General features: G+C 42.0%; 1 protein-coding gene across 7 annotated transcripts in view; it reads right to left on the reverse strand.

Moving 5' to 3' along the window:
* Positions 1 to 5405: 5405 nt before the first annotated feature.
* scn1lab (sodium channel, voltage-gated, type I like, alpha b) overlaps positions 5406 to 16257 on the reverse strand; it is a 43249-nt gene continuing 32397 nt past the window's right edge. For 6 of the 7 annotated variants that reach the window (XM_042080653.1, XM_042080656.1, XM_042080651.1 and 3 more), the window contains 8 exons: positions 15878 to 16051; positions 15216 to 15338; positions 12560 to 12835; positions 11885 to 11938; positions 11333 to 11470; positions 10741 to 10845; positions 10204 to 10474; positions 5406 to 9907 (listed from right to left, as the gene is read on the reverse strand). In XM_042080653.1, coding sequence (XP_041936587.1) covers positions 8694 to 9907; positions 10204 to 10474; positions 10741 to 10845; positions 11333 to 11470; positions 11885 to 11938; positions 12560 to 12835; positions 15216 to 15338; positions 15878 to 16051 — 2355 coding nt within the window. In that variant the 3' untranslated portion in view covers positions 5406 to 8693. The remainder of the gene's footprint in view (positions 9908 to 10203; positions 10475 to 10740; positions 10846 to 11332; positions 11471 to 11884; positions 11939 to 12559; positions 12836 to 15215; positions 15339 to 15877; positions 16052 to 16257) is intronic. The other variant, XR_006026772.1, reaches the window with a different exon arrangement.

Here is a 16257-nt window from a genome sequence, read left to right on the forward strand (position 1 = left end):
CCAGTCGAGAATGGAAAGCCATGTCGGGAACCAAGATTTGAAAGAGGACCCCAAGCAGCACCAGGCTGAGCCGCCCTGTCTGCCTGAAGAAAAAGACGACCTCAGTCTTGCTAATAAGCCTGTAGAGGTCAATCAAGCCTAGCTAATTAGCCATGTCTAAAAAAAGACACCTTATTCTGGTCCTCTTGACTGTCAGAAAAAGGTCAAAAGGTGAATCTTTATCACTCTTCAGATTTCCCTTTGTGGGATCATCTGAGGGCAGCAGCACTTGGAATTGTCTAGGCTGCCTCAGGGGTTTGATGTCAGTTATTCCAGAGGTCCTGGACACACAGAGGACATCCAGAGGGTTTGGCCAACCGACTGACCGAACCTCATGATGGATGTTCTTACCCAGAAAAAAGGGGGTATTGTGTAAAGTCTGGTTATTTATGGTTGTATGTGTAATTTGGAATGTTTTGATTTTGATATTACATGCATGTTACTTCATGGCTTTTCATGGTCATAAAATAATTTCTATACTTGAAGATGAGAAAAAGAATAGGCCTATGGTTGCACGGTACTGCACACAGCTATATCTTTTCAGTCTCCTCTTTTGTGATTTCTGTCCTTCATGGTTTGCGAAAGCATGACTCAGGCTTCTAGCTGGAGATGAAAAGACTCTCTGTAGGTTGGATGTTATCTATGTAATATCCTGTGAATGGCCTGTTTTGGGCATCAACCTCCCATACTAAACAGCCGTCATACTCCCCAGGATTTCTTTGTTGAATCATGTGTGTATTAAGTGAAGTCAACCACCAGGGAGATTCTGTGAAGGCACTTTCAATATGTGTTGGTAAATACAAATGACTTATCAACATCAACCTTCCAATCCCAACCGTTGGGAAAGGTTTATGAACATTATGTATTATGTTCATGTTGGGACGAAATGACTTATTTTCAAAAGAAACCACATTTCTGGATTTACGTGCCAAATTCTTGTAAATATAATTGATCTGTGCTAGTCCAACTCTGAACACTCTTGTTTTCATTTGTTCTTTTACAGTAATGTAAAGGAGATTTATTTATTGAAAAAATAAAATCTAAATCTGCTTCTGTATAAGTTTTGTGTATGTTGGGGTAAGATACAGAAGGTAATTTCAGCCTTTAACTTCAAATGAAGGTCGTAACAACAGTAGTTCTTGATTCTTTTTCTTGTAATTGTGTTGTCAACTGCAGTCTCTATCTTGCAATCTTGCTTTGTGATTAAACAATCATTAACACATTTCTCTTACTGATTCCGTATATGTAAGTGGCATGTGTATCTGCACATACAGTACATGCATTTCTGTGTACCTCAAACTATGTGATTATGTTGGATAATTGCATGTTATTAATGTCATTTTCATCCTCAACTTGACGTTTAATTTTTAAAACATTTCTTTTACTGTGGGCAGAAAGGCGGGCTACACTAGGCCATTTTGTAATGTGTCAGAATTTTGATGTTAGGGAAACGAAAATGTGCGGGTATTTGAAACATAGGCCAGATCTCAGTCAATAATAACTAGAAATATAGCTGACTTGATTGAATAGTTATTTATATATAAATACTTTAGAAATGCATCAAACTTAGTAATATACTGCCTGATCCTCATAACAAACAAACTAACAGCTGTTCGGTCTTGCACAAGGGGCGCATTTGGTGTATGGTTGGTGTAAACGTGCAACACTCTGACCGGGCAGAGTTTGTGTAACCACATCTTTTCCTGTTAACGTCAGGGCAAAAGGTGGGAAGCTCGACTGGTCAATGACCAGTTTTCATGAAACATTTATTTTATCTTTCAATATATATATAGGTTATACAACAACAACAACAGCTACAACAAAAGTTGTACAAACACAAAAAATAGCAACGGCAGAACATTTTTACAGCACATGCATTGGCCTGGTGAGTCATGAACAGGGGCTGGTTTGCTGCTGGGACAACAGCACTGTGCCCCACTATTCCTTCTCTCTTAGCGTTTTGCTCCTACACTGAATCCTGACTGGATTTTTTATTTATTCAATGCCAAATTATCATTTTAAATTAAAATTAAGTTGTCATTAGTTGGGTTTTCTGGCTTGAAAATTGACCATAAAATTATGTGTTATGATTAGGTCCAGAATGGTACTCAGAATGGTTCCTCCTTTCTCCCAGAGGTGACCACTAGGTGGCAGGCTTGGTTTTCCGAAGCTAGGGGGACTGGGGCACTTTGGCAATTTCCACTGTTAACTGCAGCTGAGGCTGGTGTCATTTGCGTGCTCAGTCTCAGGTGTTTTGCTTGGTACATTTGAGCCAGATTCAAAAAAAGACCTTGTATAACTGTATTACAACATTTAAATGATCTTTTCATGCACATAACTGAGGATGTTCCACATTCAAAATCCACAGAGATATTCCCCTAACATACTCTGTTGTTTTTTTTTTTTGTGAAAGTTTTTTTTTTTCAAATGCTCCCAAACTTACATTGGTGTAGGCCTTGTTCCTGAAGGTAGAACGGTACCAGTATTCTTGTACAATCTGTTAGTTGCATCTGTGTCTGATGCTCATTGGCAAGCCTTAAAATGAACACATCACCCAGAGGAATAGAGAAGAAGAATTTTCCCAATAAAATTAGAGGTTTTATTTTATTATTTTGTGTGTTTTTATATTATATTTTTTACATTGGTATACCACAGACAGAATGAAAACAAATTAAGGGTACAAAACAGTAATAGACTCCAATTGAGTGCCCTTTTTAAATTTTTTACTTAATTTTGGGGACTAAGCCAAATCTGTTGTATGCAGTCTGTGAGCCAATAAATAGCCAACTGATTCTCTATTTTTCTCTCTAGCTCTCTCACACACACATACACACACAAAACACTAATCTTAAACACCACATGTTCAGTAACCCTGTCTTTGTAAAAGAGCCTTCCACACTAAAATTCACCTCAGGCACCAACAAAGGGTCTGTGAATGCTGTCCTATAGACAAACACTGTGCAAATAGACTGCAAATAAAATTACAATAGGTCCACCATGCTCTTTAAGCCTGAATGGCCTTTCTAAAAACATATCCAGGATATTCCATTTCAGGTTGCATGTTCAAGCTCAAGTCGTGAACATACAAGTGTGTAGTATATCTCATAAATAAAAAAATATATTGGATATTACATTTCAGGCTATGTGTGTTTGAGTTTGAGTCATATAAACATACAGGTGTGTAGTATATTTGAGCAGCATACTCCAGTACAAAACATTTTTTTTTCTTAGTAGTGGTTGTTTTGAAGTAGGCCTAAGCAGGTGTAGCATGCATTATTGTAGGCTACAGTAGGTCTCATGATTGTGTAGCATATACTTTCAGTCTACTTTGATGTGTGTGAAACTGACTGGCATTGTACTATTCTGTAATGTTTAGCATCATCTGTGCTGGCTAAAGGCCAGTGAGGCATACATAGATGACATAGCAGACCTGCATGTCTGTTTGTACTCCTCTAGTCCTTGGGGAGCTGAGGGGGGAGGAGGGATAAATGGTTTGGAGGAGAGGTTGACCCTGTTCACACACACACACTCACACAGCACACACACACACACACGCACACACGCACACACACACACACACACACACACACACACACACACACACACACACACACACACACACACACACACACACACAGTGGGTGAGCAGTCATAGTCTGGTCATACATATAATGGCTACAGCAAAGCTGTGCGGAGAACTAATAAAATACATCATGCTCTCCTTACTGACAGATCTCTAATGCAGTCAACACACACTAATTGTTGGAGGGTGCCCTGTGTGTTTTCTTTGGTCGGGGGTGGGGCAGGGGAAGCCTGCTTGACACCAGCCAAAAGCATTCTGGGAAGGTACAGCAGATCAATCACTGGTACAGGCACTGTGATGTCAGGTTGCTAGGCAACAGGAGGAGAGAATTTCCAGCAGGATTATGGTGTCTGATTGGAGAGTGTTCCTGGTGCTTTCTCCATCCTTCCTCTCTCTCTCTCTCTCTCTCTCTCTCTCTCTCTCTCTCTCTCTCTCTCTCTCTCTTTCACACACACATACACTGTCTAATGTCCCCACATTGTGTATAATGTATGTGTGTACCATGGCTATTTTCAATGTTAAAAGGGAACTGTGCAGTTTTTTAAGCTTAAATTACCTTAACAGCTTTGGAGTCATTGGAATGGTTATGACTTTCTGGGTTGAATGGTGGCCGTCTTGCTTCCCCCTAGCATCTGTGAGCAGAAAAAACAGCCTTGCAACTTTGGTCTGGCGGACCACCGGCCTCAGTCAGAAAGTCTCGAGGTCTCACGATGTAACGAATTGCTTCAGAGCACTACACACATACACGCCAAGCACTGGCTACAAGGTAGTGATGGAGATTCTCAGACATTCGTCAAGGAAGAGCCAGCGAAAAGAAGCAGAAAGCAAGTAAGTCAGAGGAACAGAGAAAGAGGAAACGGCAGACTGACCGAGCGAGGAGTGTCGCAAAATATATACTCTGAAGCTGTAGGGGGAGCTCTGCAGAGAAAACTGTGAGCAAAAAGCGAGAAAACAGTGAAGAAATTGCTAAAACTGCATAGGGTCCCTCTAATAAATAGCAGAATGTTATAATATAGCACACACACACACACACACACACAGAGAGACAAACATGCACACAAATACACAAATACATGTAAACACAGTACACCACTCCCTCTCCTCCATCCACCTACACACAGGCACTCAAACACATACAAATATTCACACTCATAGAAACGCACACATACACATAATAAACACACAAGTGGAGTCCTGATATTCACACTCATAGAAACGCACACATACACAAATAAACACACAAGTGGAGTCCTGAGGTGTGTCTGAGGACGCTGGCTTTGTGTGGCCAAATGCAAACTGCATGAGTCATAATGGGGGGCACAGCCACAGCTACCGCTCTGTGGCTCACAAAAGACAGCACTAATTTTAGCCCTCCCTTGCCCCCCCCCCCCCCCATACACACCCCTCCACCCACCTTTTCAGCTTCACCAGAGCTGGTGCTCGAGCTGGCACGAACTCTGCACTCCAGATCAAAACTCCCAATGCTAAGCTAGCTGCACACTCTCTAAAAGCCCTTTGAGTGGTTTCCCATGGCAGAGAAATACCCTTCGACTGCCATCTGTGCCCCTGTTGACTGTTGGCATGTAGCTTCGGTTTTCCACAAAATGCCAACAGTTCTTTAACAGCTGCAAACCCCCCCCCCCCCCCCCCCAACACACACACATGGACCCCCCCCCCCCCCACACACACACACACACACACACTCTCACTCTCCATGCACCTTTAATGGCTCACACTCATGCATTCATAATGAAAATACTACTTGTCTGTGTCGTATGCTTCCCAAAAATGTGCTTTATTTTTGAAAAGAGAATCAAAAGAAAGGACTCAGATGTTAGCGTGTCACATCTTTGGTCTGAACAAAAATGTCACACAGTGAACACTATAACAAATCCAAAATATCGCTTTTGTTAAGTGAATATCCATAGATCTCTGAGGGGAAAGAAAATTAAATATATTTACTGTGTATATATGAAATATGTCCCCAAACGAATTAAAATGATTTCTAAAATCAAATATATATGTATTTCATCCAGCAGTTCATTGTGCCAGACATAAAAACAGAAATATTCACATTTTTCTGTCATCAAATTTGTATGCATGAGGGAAAATAAAATCAAACACAAAAAAAAGAAACTGAACAGACATTTCCGTACAAAAAATATGATCTTTATTCTTTTGGCTTTTTAAAATAATGTCACTGTGTGGCGGATTACTATTCAGCATGCAGTTGACTACCCACACTAAAGGCATATGGATAATGATGGCTACTGATCGCATCATAGTTCTGAAAACATTTACCATAGACACACAATGCTTTGTGGCCTCACCGGGTACTGAGCAGAATGTAAACAAACTTGATGATTAAAAAACTGACGAGAAAGCATGGAAATTCATGAGTTTAAAACTACTATTTACAATATAAACACTATTCATGATAATTAGAAAGCAAAGTCCAATTCTGTATACATACTCTCATACACAAGTGTGAATAGACATGGACGCACAAACAAACATACACATACATACACACACCCTGGTCATACATACATTTGCAAATATGCCCAAGGGCGTACAAGCACACTAATGCGCACACACACACACACACGTAAACACACTACCGATTCGTACATTCTAGCGCATTCACTACCACAGAAGTAATATGCACCCATATACAATATGATAGGTAACAGAATCAGGAAGAGTGCTCTTCAGAAGCACATACATAGCTGTGATACATAGTGTGCCCACACCTTGGAGTACATTATATACAAACATTTCACCACCCAATAGATTACTATAGAATGAAAAATAGCTCATTCATATTGAAATGAACTACCATGTATTGTTAAAGACAGACACTGAAATCCACACTCTATATGTTTCGCCTTGCAGAAATATGTGAGTCTAGATTTTCTCATCCTCTAGAAACATATTTTTTGTGTGTTTTCTGTTTTCTATTTGTTCTGGAAGTTTAGACAGAAAAAGAAAATGTAACTCAAAACAGAGGAGACATGAGAGACAGAGAGAGAATGTGTAAAAGAGTGTTTGGAAATCTCTGAGATAAGAGGACATTCTATTTTGATTTGTAATGCGTGTTGTGTTTGTTGTGTTGCACCTGTAGACAGGTGCACATTCAGGCTCTGTGTGGCTGAGGAACTCGACTCAACCTCAGTCTTGGAACACGGCCAGACGAAACTGAGCCTTGTTCTGCTCGGCCTTCTCTTCACTCGACATTACCTCACTTTGGGCCACCTCACTTGAGTTGACAACCTTAATGTTATGTGAGTCTACAACCTCAAAATCCTGTGAGTGTACTGCATCAATCTCACATGAATCTACAACCTCATCCTTACATGAGTGTACAGCCTCAATCTCACATGAATCTACAACCTCATCCTTACATGAGTGTACTGCCTCAATCTGACATAAATCAACAACCTCATCCTTACATGAGTGTACTGCCTCAATCTCACATAAATCTACAACCTCATCCTTATGCAAGTCTACAGCCTCAATCTCACATAAATCTACAACCTCATCCTTATGCGAGTCTACAGCCTCAATCTTACGTGAGACTACAGTCTCAACCTGACGTGAGTCTACAGCCTCCACCTTAGTTGGATCTACAATCACAACCTCACTTGATTCTACAGCCTCACGGAAGTCTACAGCCTCAACCTCACGTGAGTCTACAGCCTCAATCTCAAGTGAGACTGGTCTCAACCTCACTTGAGTCTACAACCCCAGCCTCACACAAGTCTACAGCCTCAACCTCACGTGAGTCTACAGTCTCACCCTAACGCAAGTCAACAACCTCAACCTCACACGGGTTTACAATCTCAACTTCACGTGAGTCCACAGCCTCTTTCTCTCATGAGTCTACAGCCTCACCCTAACGCAAGTCAACAACCTCAACCTCACACGGGTTTACAATCTCAACTTCACGTGAGTCCACAGCCTCTTTCTCTCATGAGTCTACAGCCTCACCCTAACGCAAGTCAACAACCTCAACCTCACACGGGTTTACAATCTCAACTTCACGTGAGTCCACAGCCTCTTTCTCTCATGAGTCTACAGCCTCACCCTAACGCAAGTCAACAACCTCAACCTCACACGGGTTTACAATCTCAACTTCACGTGAGTCCACAGCCTCTTTCTCTCATGAGTCTACAGCCTCAGTTCAACTTGGCCAGAGCTGAAGTAAACTGTGTTGATCCAGCTTGCTGATATCGAGGGCCAGACGAGGTGCCTGTGTACATTTGTTTGAGGCTTTTAACCAGCCACATTCCTGCCTGTCAACCTCCAGGGCTTCTAATTAGTTCTCTAAGCTGTGACATACATTGTGACCTTAGACTCCTGGAGGAGGTCATTCATGTGTTTGTTTGGGTGTTCTGTGTTCGCACCTGGGATATGCTTCATTATAGTCACAATCAAAAACGAGTAGAAAACATTGATGTGCCGTATAATTAAGATCCCAATTTTCTTTTTTTTTAAAAAAAGAAATACAAACAAAAACATAAAATGATGGCAAGAAGGCAAGCAAATAATACAGCCGGAGCGCTAGGAGCGCTAGCTACAGGCAGACATAACAGTATACAGTTTGTCTTCCAGATTGTTACAACACTCAGAATAATAAATAAAATCTTAGAAATGCACATTCCCTTGTTGGAGACTCGGAAGTGGCCTCTATCGCTCGCCTTTAGCAGCACTGTGTCCTACAATGGGGGGAACGCACATAACTTCATCAGTTATACCTAACCACCCGTTTGTGGCATTCCCAATGTTGTGGCACCATTAACTTATATGAGCAATTCCCCCCAAAAAAACCTCCCCTCACCACCATCATTGTCGTAATGTGTGTGCTAGCTCACTTCACATTGTTGTCATACACACACACACACACACATACACACATACATACATACATACACACACACACCTTTTGGTGGGGGAGGTTCCCAAGCTCTGCAATCAATAAAATCACACCCCGGCCAGTCTCCCAACCTCATTTTTCCATCAGTCTCAGGCTCTGCCCAGGGGGCCCAGTCTAGTCTAGTCCAGTCCCACTTCACTTCTTCCTGTCTCGAGTGTCTTTCGCTTTGTCTTCTTTCTCCCGTCTGTCCTTCTCGTACTTGTCCTTGTCGGACTTGGCAACGCTGTTGTAGGAGGGCGGCGAGGCCGATGAGGGGGTCATGTCCGTTTTGTCCGAGGCCGAGTTCTCGTTGAACTTGACAATCACCAGCACCTCCTTGTCGGGAACTTTCTCGCCGCCCCGGCCGATGACGGCCCCACCGTCTTGCAGCTGACGGTACATGTTGGAGGCGCGCTTGACTGTCCGGCGTAGGTGGTAGCGTCGGAAGGCACGCTGGATGATCGTGGCGGACATCTCCTCCTGCTTGCGGCGTAGCGTGGTGGTGATGGGCTCGTAGGACACCTTGGAAGGGTTGGAGGCCATGAAGCGCTCCTCCATCTGACCCCTCAGCGCGTCCATCTCACCCTCTTCGCCGAGCACGCGCAGGGTGAAAGCGAAGAGGATGTCCAGACAGTGGATGCGGTCGCCGCTCACCATGGGCAGATCCATGGCGATCAGCTGGATCTTGTTTGGCTTGGGAATGCGCAACGGAGGGTCAAGTGCGTCGGCGAATTCGGGCAGCTTGTCGTACTCTACGAACTGTGTGGCGTCCGGGTCAAAGCGCTCCCACACCTCATAGAACATCTCGAAGTCATCCTCGCTCAGTGGCTCCGCGCTCTCCTCCGTGGCCACACTGAAGTTCTCCAGGATGACGGCGATGTACATGTTGACCACGATCAGGAAGCAGATGATGATGTACGAGACGAAGAAGAAGATGCCCACCGACGGGTTGCCGCAGTTGCCGCGCACTGAGCTGCCAGGGTGTTCCATCCGGTAGCTGCAGTCGGGCTCCTTGTTGTTCAGGATGGGCGCCAGGAGTCCGTCCCAGCCGCCTGATGTCGTGATCTGGAACAGGCAGAGCATGGAGTTGCCAAACGTCTCGAAGTTGAACATATCGTCGATGCCCGCCTCATGCTTCACATAGGCGAAGTTGGACATGCCAAAGATGGCGTAGATGAACATGACAAGGAAGAGGAGGAGGCCGATGTTGAAGAGAGCAGGAAGTGACATCATGAGGGCGAAGAGAAGCGTGCGGATGCCCTTGGCGCCTTTGATGAGACGCAGGATGCGGCCAATCCGAGCAAGACGGATGACTCGGAACAGCGTTGGCGACACAAAGTACTTCTCGATGACGTCCGAGAGGAACATACCTGTGATGTGGAAAAGAACGGATCATGAATGACAGTCTACCAAAAAACACTGGTTCAGTCCTGATGTTAAACAACTAATGCTGCATTTCACTGCATTACTTCTTGGGAACACTGCCTCATAGTTGTGTTAAGTGTGAGTTACAGTTTAGCGAAATACTATACTGTATAGTAAACAGGCCTTGGTTTGTCATTTGTCAATTACATGGGGTCTATTTATACTATAAATTGTACAGGTAAAAAACATATGTAATTGAGTGATTAAAGCAAGCTGATCAATTGAATGTGTAGGATCTTACCAACAATGGACAAGATGACCACCACAAAGTCGAAAATGTTCCATCCCAGAGAGAAGTAATAATGTCGCAGCGAGATCATCTTGAGGCTACACTCGCCAGTGAAGAGAACAATAAAGACCAGGTTGATCCAGTAGAGGCAAGTGTCCATGTCCGTGGTCTGGTCGTCCGTCTCCACCATCATAGTCACCATGTTCAGGCAGATCAGGATCATAATAACAATGTCGAAGGCTTGCTTGGTGACAAAGTCAAACACGCAGCCCTGGAACTTGTTCTGAGGAATTGAAAAGAGAGAGAGAGAGAGACAGCCGCTGATTATTGCTTACCATCGTACAAAATGCAAAAGTAGTTTTAACCATTTTTGGAGTCTTTACAGGTCTGAAAAGCAGATTAGCAGACTAGACAGCATAGCAGACTATTTTCAAGGATCTCATTGTTATTCCTCATCAAATAGGTAAACAGTTATTCTGTATAACAGTATTATCTGTAGAGAGTGAATGTCTACTGTATACAGTATTGTGAACACTGAAATTCTAGTACCATTGGCCTTGGAATTGGTTTCTGTGGTTTCTTGGATCCAAGCTTTTTCATGGCATTGTAATACTTCTTCTGTTCCTCTGTCATGAAGATGTCCTGACCTCCAAAGTAAAGGGACCAAAACCAATACTGGTTACAACCTCAAAAAACATCAGGTTACACTTTACTTGACAGTATCGACATAAGGTTCATGACGTGACATGACACTGACATGAATGTGTCATAAACAAATCATAAACGTTTATGACATAACACTTCTGTTATTAAGTGACATTCGTTTTTTGTTAGGATTAGGATTAGGGTTAGGGTTAGAGTTAGGGTTAGGTTTAGGGTTAGGGTTAACCTAATTCATGTGTCATGACAGTGTCATGTTACCCTTATGTCGATACGGTCAAGTGAAGTGTTACCAATCAATCCTGAATTGAGTTTACCCTGATTAAACACCATTTACCTCAAAACAGAAAATTTATTCATTTCTTATTTAAATGTATTTCATTGCTTTAAGGGAATGCAAAAGGGAAAACATGTTTAATTTGGCATTTCAATAACATGACAGTATCAGTGAGAATATGCGAAATCAGAAAGGAGCTCTTATCTTTTTCTTCTGCTGGTTGAAGTTGTCGATGATGACACCAATGAAGAGGTTGAGGGTGAAGAAGGAGCCGAAGATGATGAAGATGACGAAGTAGAGATACATGTACAGGTTCACCTCGTACATGGGTTGCTCCTCCAGCTATGGAAAACACATACTCAGTTACATCTCTCCATTCAGAAGGTAAGTGCCTGGCTCTAGCCACTACACTACCACCACCCCAGTTACAGTACCAGTTAACTCCCAAAACCACATTCATTATCTCTGACAACGTACAGCAACTACTTACACTTACACTACACTGAAAAATAATGACTGTTAATATAACTACTACTATCCCTAGTAACAACAACAGCAACAACAACTTCCTTTAGACATAATGAAGTAGTTACACTATATTCGAGTAAATAGAGGAACAATAGACATTTGTTAGCTAATTAAACCCCTTTGAATAACAGCAATAACAGGGTTTTCTCCTTCAGAGTTGTTTTTCTACTCAGTCAAACAGAAAAGACCAGACACAATCTGTCAGTGTGTCTATACACAGACTCTTACATTGCGTGAGTCCACAGCCGCATACATGATATCCATCCATCCTTTAAATGTAGCCTGAGAACATGTGTGTGTGAGTGAGAGAGAGATAAAGAGAGAGAGAGAGAGAGAGAGAGGAGAGAGAGAGAGAGAGAGAGAGAGAGAGAGAGAGAGAGAGAGAGAGAGAGAGAGAGAGAGAGAGAGAATGAGAGAATGAGGTCAGTCACTAACACGGTTATGGAACACTGTACAATGCACATTTATCTCATTTGCTAATGGTAGTACTGTAATGTCTGGTCTCTGCTCTGGTACATAATAATGTGAAACCGGAGTCGCATTGGTTCAGCTAAATAGACACGATCTCTGTGACTGTTTAGAATTACATACAGTACAGTATACCATTACCATAACCATTTTAATGTTCTAATTTGCCAACTCTAAGTTTCATGTATTGGTAACTTCTTTCTATATCAAATGCACACACACACACACACACACACACACACACACACACACACAGACACACAGACACACACACACACACACAATCACACAACAACAGGTACAGGCAAGTGTGACACTACTTGCTAAAAACAACACAAAGTATTGAAATAATCTTTAGTTTAATAGTTAACTGTCATCTGTTAACTACATGTATCATAACTATTGCATTACATTATCCCGACCCCTACTACTCACCACTTGCAGCAGTGCCAGGTAGCCCGCGCCCACGTTGTCGAAGTTGATCTTGACGTTCTTCCAGCGGGCGCTGTCGTTGACCAGTGCCAGGCACTCTGTCTTGTTGTTGACCAGTGAAACAGACAGCAGCTCATCCGTGGTGCTGTTGACACAGTGGTAGTACTTGCCGGCGAACAGGTTGACGCCCATGATGCTGAAGATGAGCCAGAAGATAAGGCACACCAGCAGCACGTTCATGATGGAGGGGATGGCGCCCAGCAGAGCGTTCACCACCACCTACGGGTGGAGGGAGAGAGAGAGGAGGACACACACACAGGTCAGACATATACAAACACACACACACACACACACACACACACACACACACACACACACACACAGGTGGGTCATACATACACAAACACACACACACACACACACACACACACATACAGGGATGGGCAAAAATACATCACAATGTATTTTGAAATAAAATACCAAATACCCTGCAAACTACAATACTGTAGCCATATTACACATCAAAATAAAATACTGTACTGTTGTATTTTGAAAATATTCAAAATACTTCTTTAGAGGGAGCATGGAATGACTTTGTAAATCAGCTTTTTATCTGAAGCATTTAGCCTATTAAAGCAGCCACAGTGCCAAAGATTTGTCTTGTGCTAATGCTATTTCGGTAACACTTTACTTGACGTGTGAGTTCATAACACATTCATAGCAGCTGTCATAAACTGCACATAAAGCATTCATGACTGTTTCATGAGACATGACTCAACATTCATACCAAACCTTTCATGAATGTGGAAGACAGAACGACAAAAATGTGTCAAAATAAAAGTCCAACAATTGCAAAGCAGCATTGCCGTTTTTGTTCCAAACCTCTTACCTGATCACGTCACATTTGAGTCAATGGGCTACTCCAGTGCCAAAAAGACAGAACATGGTCAAGCAAATAATTTTTGTTTCATAAAAATGTATTTGTTTTATGATACCTTTGCAGATGATTTCTCATCTTTTGCTACTGGGAATGTCCAACCGAACGTCCAACCGAGAGAAAAACGGCAATGCTGCTTTGCGATTGTTGGACTTTTATTTTGACAAGATGTCATCGTTCTGTCTTCCACATTCATAAAAGGTTTGGTATGAATGTTGAGTCATGTCTCATGAAACAGTCATGAATGATTAAAGTGCAGTTTATGGCAGCTGCTATGAATGTGTTATGAACTCACCCATCAAATAAAGTGTTACCGCTATTTCTGCTACTTTATAGTACACATGTAGCCTCCACTTCCCCTTTTAAACACAAATGTGTAAACCTCACTCCCAATCCGGGTCACGTCACCAATGCCTTGTGTTGATTTGCGCAGCTCAGACCTGCACTCGCACTCATGCATTTAACAATAATGATAATGTTATCCTTTGTTTTAACTAGGGTTGAGCCAATCTGTTACTCTAGATCGGTATCGGACCAATATTGGAGAGTATTTTGCAGTATTTTTAAAATATAAAAATACACACCATCTATCTATCTATCTAATTTTCTTCAACCCAATAAAATACAAATTACAAAATAGTAGGCCCTATGTTGTATTTGAAATACGTATTTGAAATACATGTATCAGAAATACTGCCCATCCCTGCACACACAAACACATAGGCTGCCAGAGGTCACATGCATATTCATCACTGTAAATGCAGACATACACACACATACACATCTGTGAGCTATGTCTATGAAAAAGAGATATTTTATACTGGGGTTAGAAAACTAAAATACATAAAATATGCAAATATTACTTGCCCCACAATCTGATGTAGAATAATTTTTCACTCGTGGTTTCAAGGAACACAACATTCTGGGAAATTTGCATATTCACCGTCTCCCCCAGATTTAGATAAGATGATACATATACCCTTCAGGTCTCTGTGAAGGAACTGTGCAGCAACTCAGTCTGAACCACCCACCATTACCCTAGCTTAGCATAGTTTATTGAGGTGGTCAGAACCAACTAGCCTAATAGCTTCCAAAATGTGGCCATGTTCCTTTAAAACACTGGAGTTACTGCTTGAGATAAATATCTTGAGTGAGTGAGCGCACTGATGCCTAATGATAAAGTGATATATTCACAGTAGAAGATAGAAGGGACAACAAAAAAACTACATGGCTTACAAATAAGCGTACATTCACACACATACTTTAATCATAATATCAACAACAAAACTAAAACACAAAACCTTGTAGAGGCACGATGACGTCACTACATTTGTTTACTGCAAATGAAAAGAAGACACAATAGAGACACAGAGAAAGAAATTATACGTTATAGAGCACAACAACTGACGACACACAAATGCAACAGAGTGGCAGAGAGAAACACACAGTTCATGCAGTAGAGTCACCAGCTAAAGTACAAACAGCGTTACACACAATTCAATACACTACAGCATGCATGCAGCAGAGAACACCATCAACAACTTCAAACATAGGGTTTTATGAACATTTACCCAACTGGAATCATAACGTAGTTATTATGACATAAATACAGTTTTCTAAAAAGATTCATTATAAAGTGGTGTCTGTGTGTGTGTGTGTGTGTGTGTGTGTGTGTGTGTGTGTGTGTGTGTGTGTGCGTGTGTGTGCGTGTGTGTGCCGTACCCTCATGCCCTCAAAGCGTGACAGGGCTCTCAGGGGTCTCAGTGCTCGTAGAGTCCTCAGGGACTTGATGGCGCTCAGTTCCGAATAACCAAGAGCGTTTGCTAACAGGCTCACCACTGACACCTGCAAAACACACATACAAACACACACACATGTTCACAATTAATATTAAAATTTAGATATTTGGTTACACTTTACTTGACAGTGTCGATATAAGAGTGACATGACACTGTCATGAACGTGTCATAAACAAGTAATAAACATTTATGACATAACGCTTCTGTTATTAAGTGACATTCGGTTACAAGTTAGGGTTAGGATTAGGGTTAGGTTTAGAGTTAGGGTTGGGGTTATAGGATTAGGGTTAGAGTTTAGGATTAGGGTTAGGGTTAGGTTTCATGTGTCATGACAGTGTCATGTGTTAATGACAGTGTCATGTCACTCTTATGTCGATACTGTCATGTAAAGTGTTACCAGATATTTACTATACTGCCAAGCTGCGGTCCAAAGATACTCAGAATGTCAAGCATTAAAGAAAACACATAATTTAACTGGTTTAACAGACAGTTTTCCAACTCTCAAGAATGTAACTACAGCCTAACAATAAGAGGTTTAAGGCACACATACACACGCACACACACACACACACAAACATGACATACGTCGACAATGAGGAAGTCCAGCCAGCACCAGGCGTTGGTAAAGTACTTGACGAAGCCGTAGGCCACCCATTTCAGCAACATCTCCAGGATGAACACGTAGGTGAAGACTTTATCAGCATACTCCAGCATGGTCTTCACTGTCTTCCTCTGCTCAATGTAAATGTCTTCAAAGGCCTAGGGGGAACACAAGGGAAATCATGGCTCAGAAACTATGTAAGTAGGTCTTTATTTACATAGCGCATTTTCTTATGCACCCAACCCAAAGCGCTCCAAACTACAAACTCCAAATGGCTCACAAACAACCATGAAACCACAAGAGTTACAGACAAAATGGTAGTGGCTGTAATGAATGTTATTTAATTGGTTATTTAGATTTGTAG

This window comes from Alosa sapidissima, chromosome 23 (genome assembly GCF_018492685.1).
Source record: "Alosa sapidissima isolate fAloSap1 chromosome 23, fAloSap1.pri, whole genome shotgun sequence".
NCBI classification, from domain to species: domain Eukaryota; kingdom Metazoa; phylum Chordata; class Actinopteri; order Clupeiformes; family Clupeidae; genus Alosa; species Alosa sapidissima.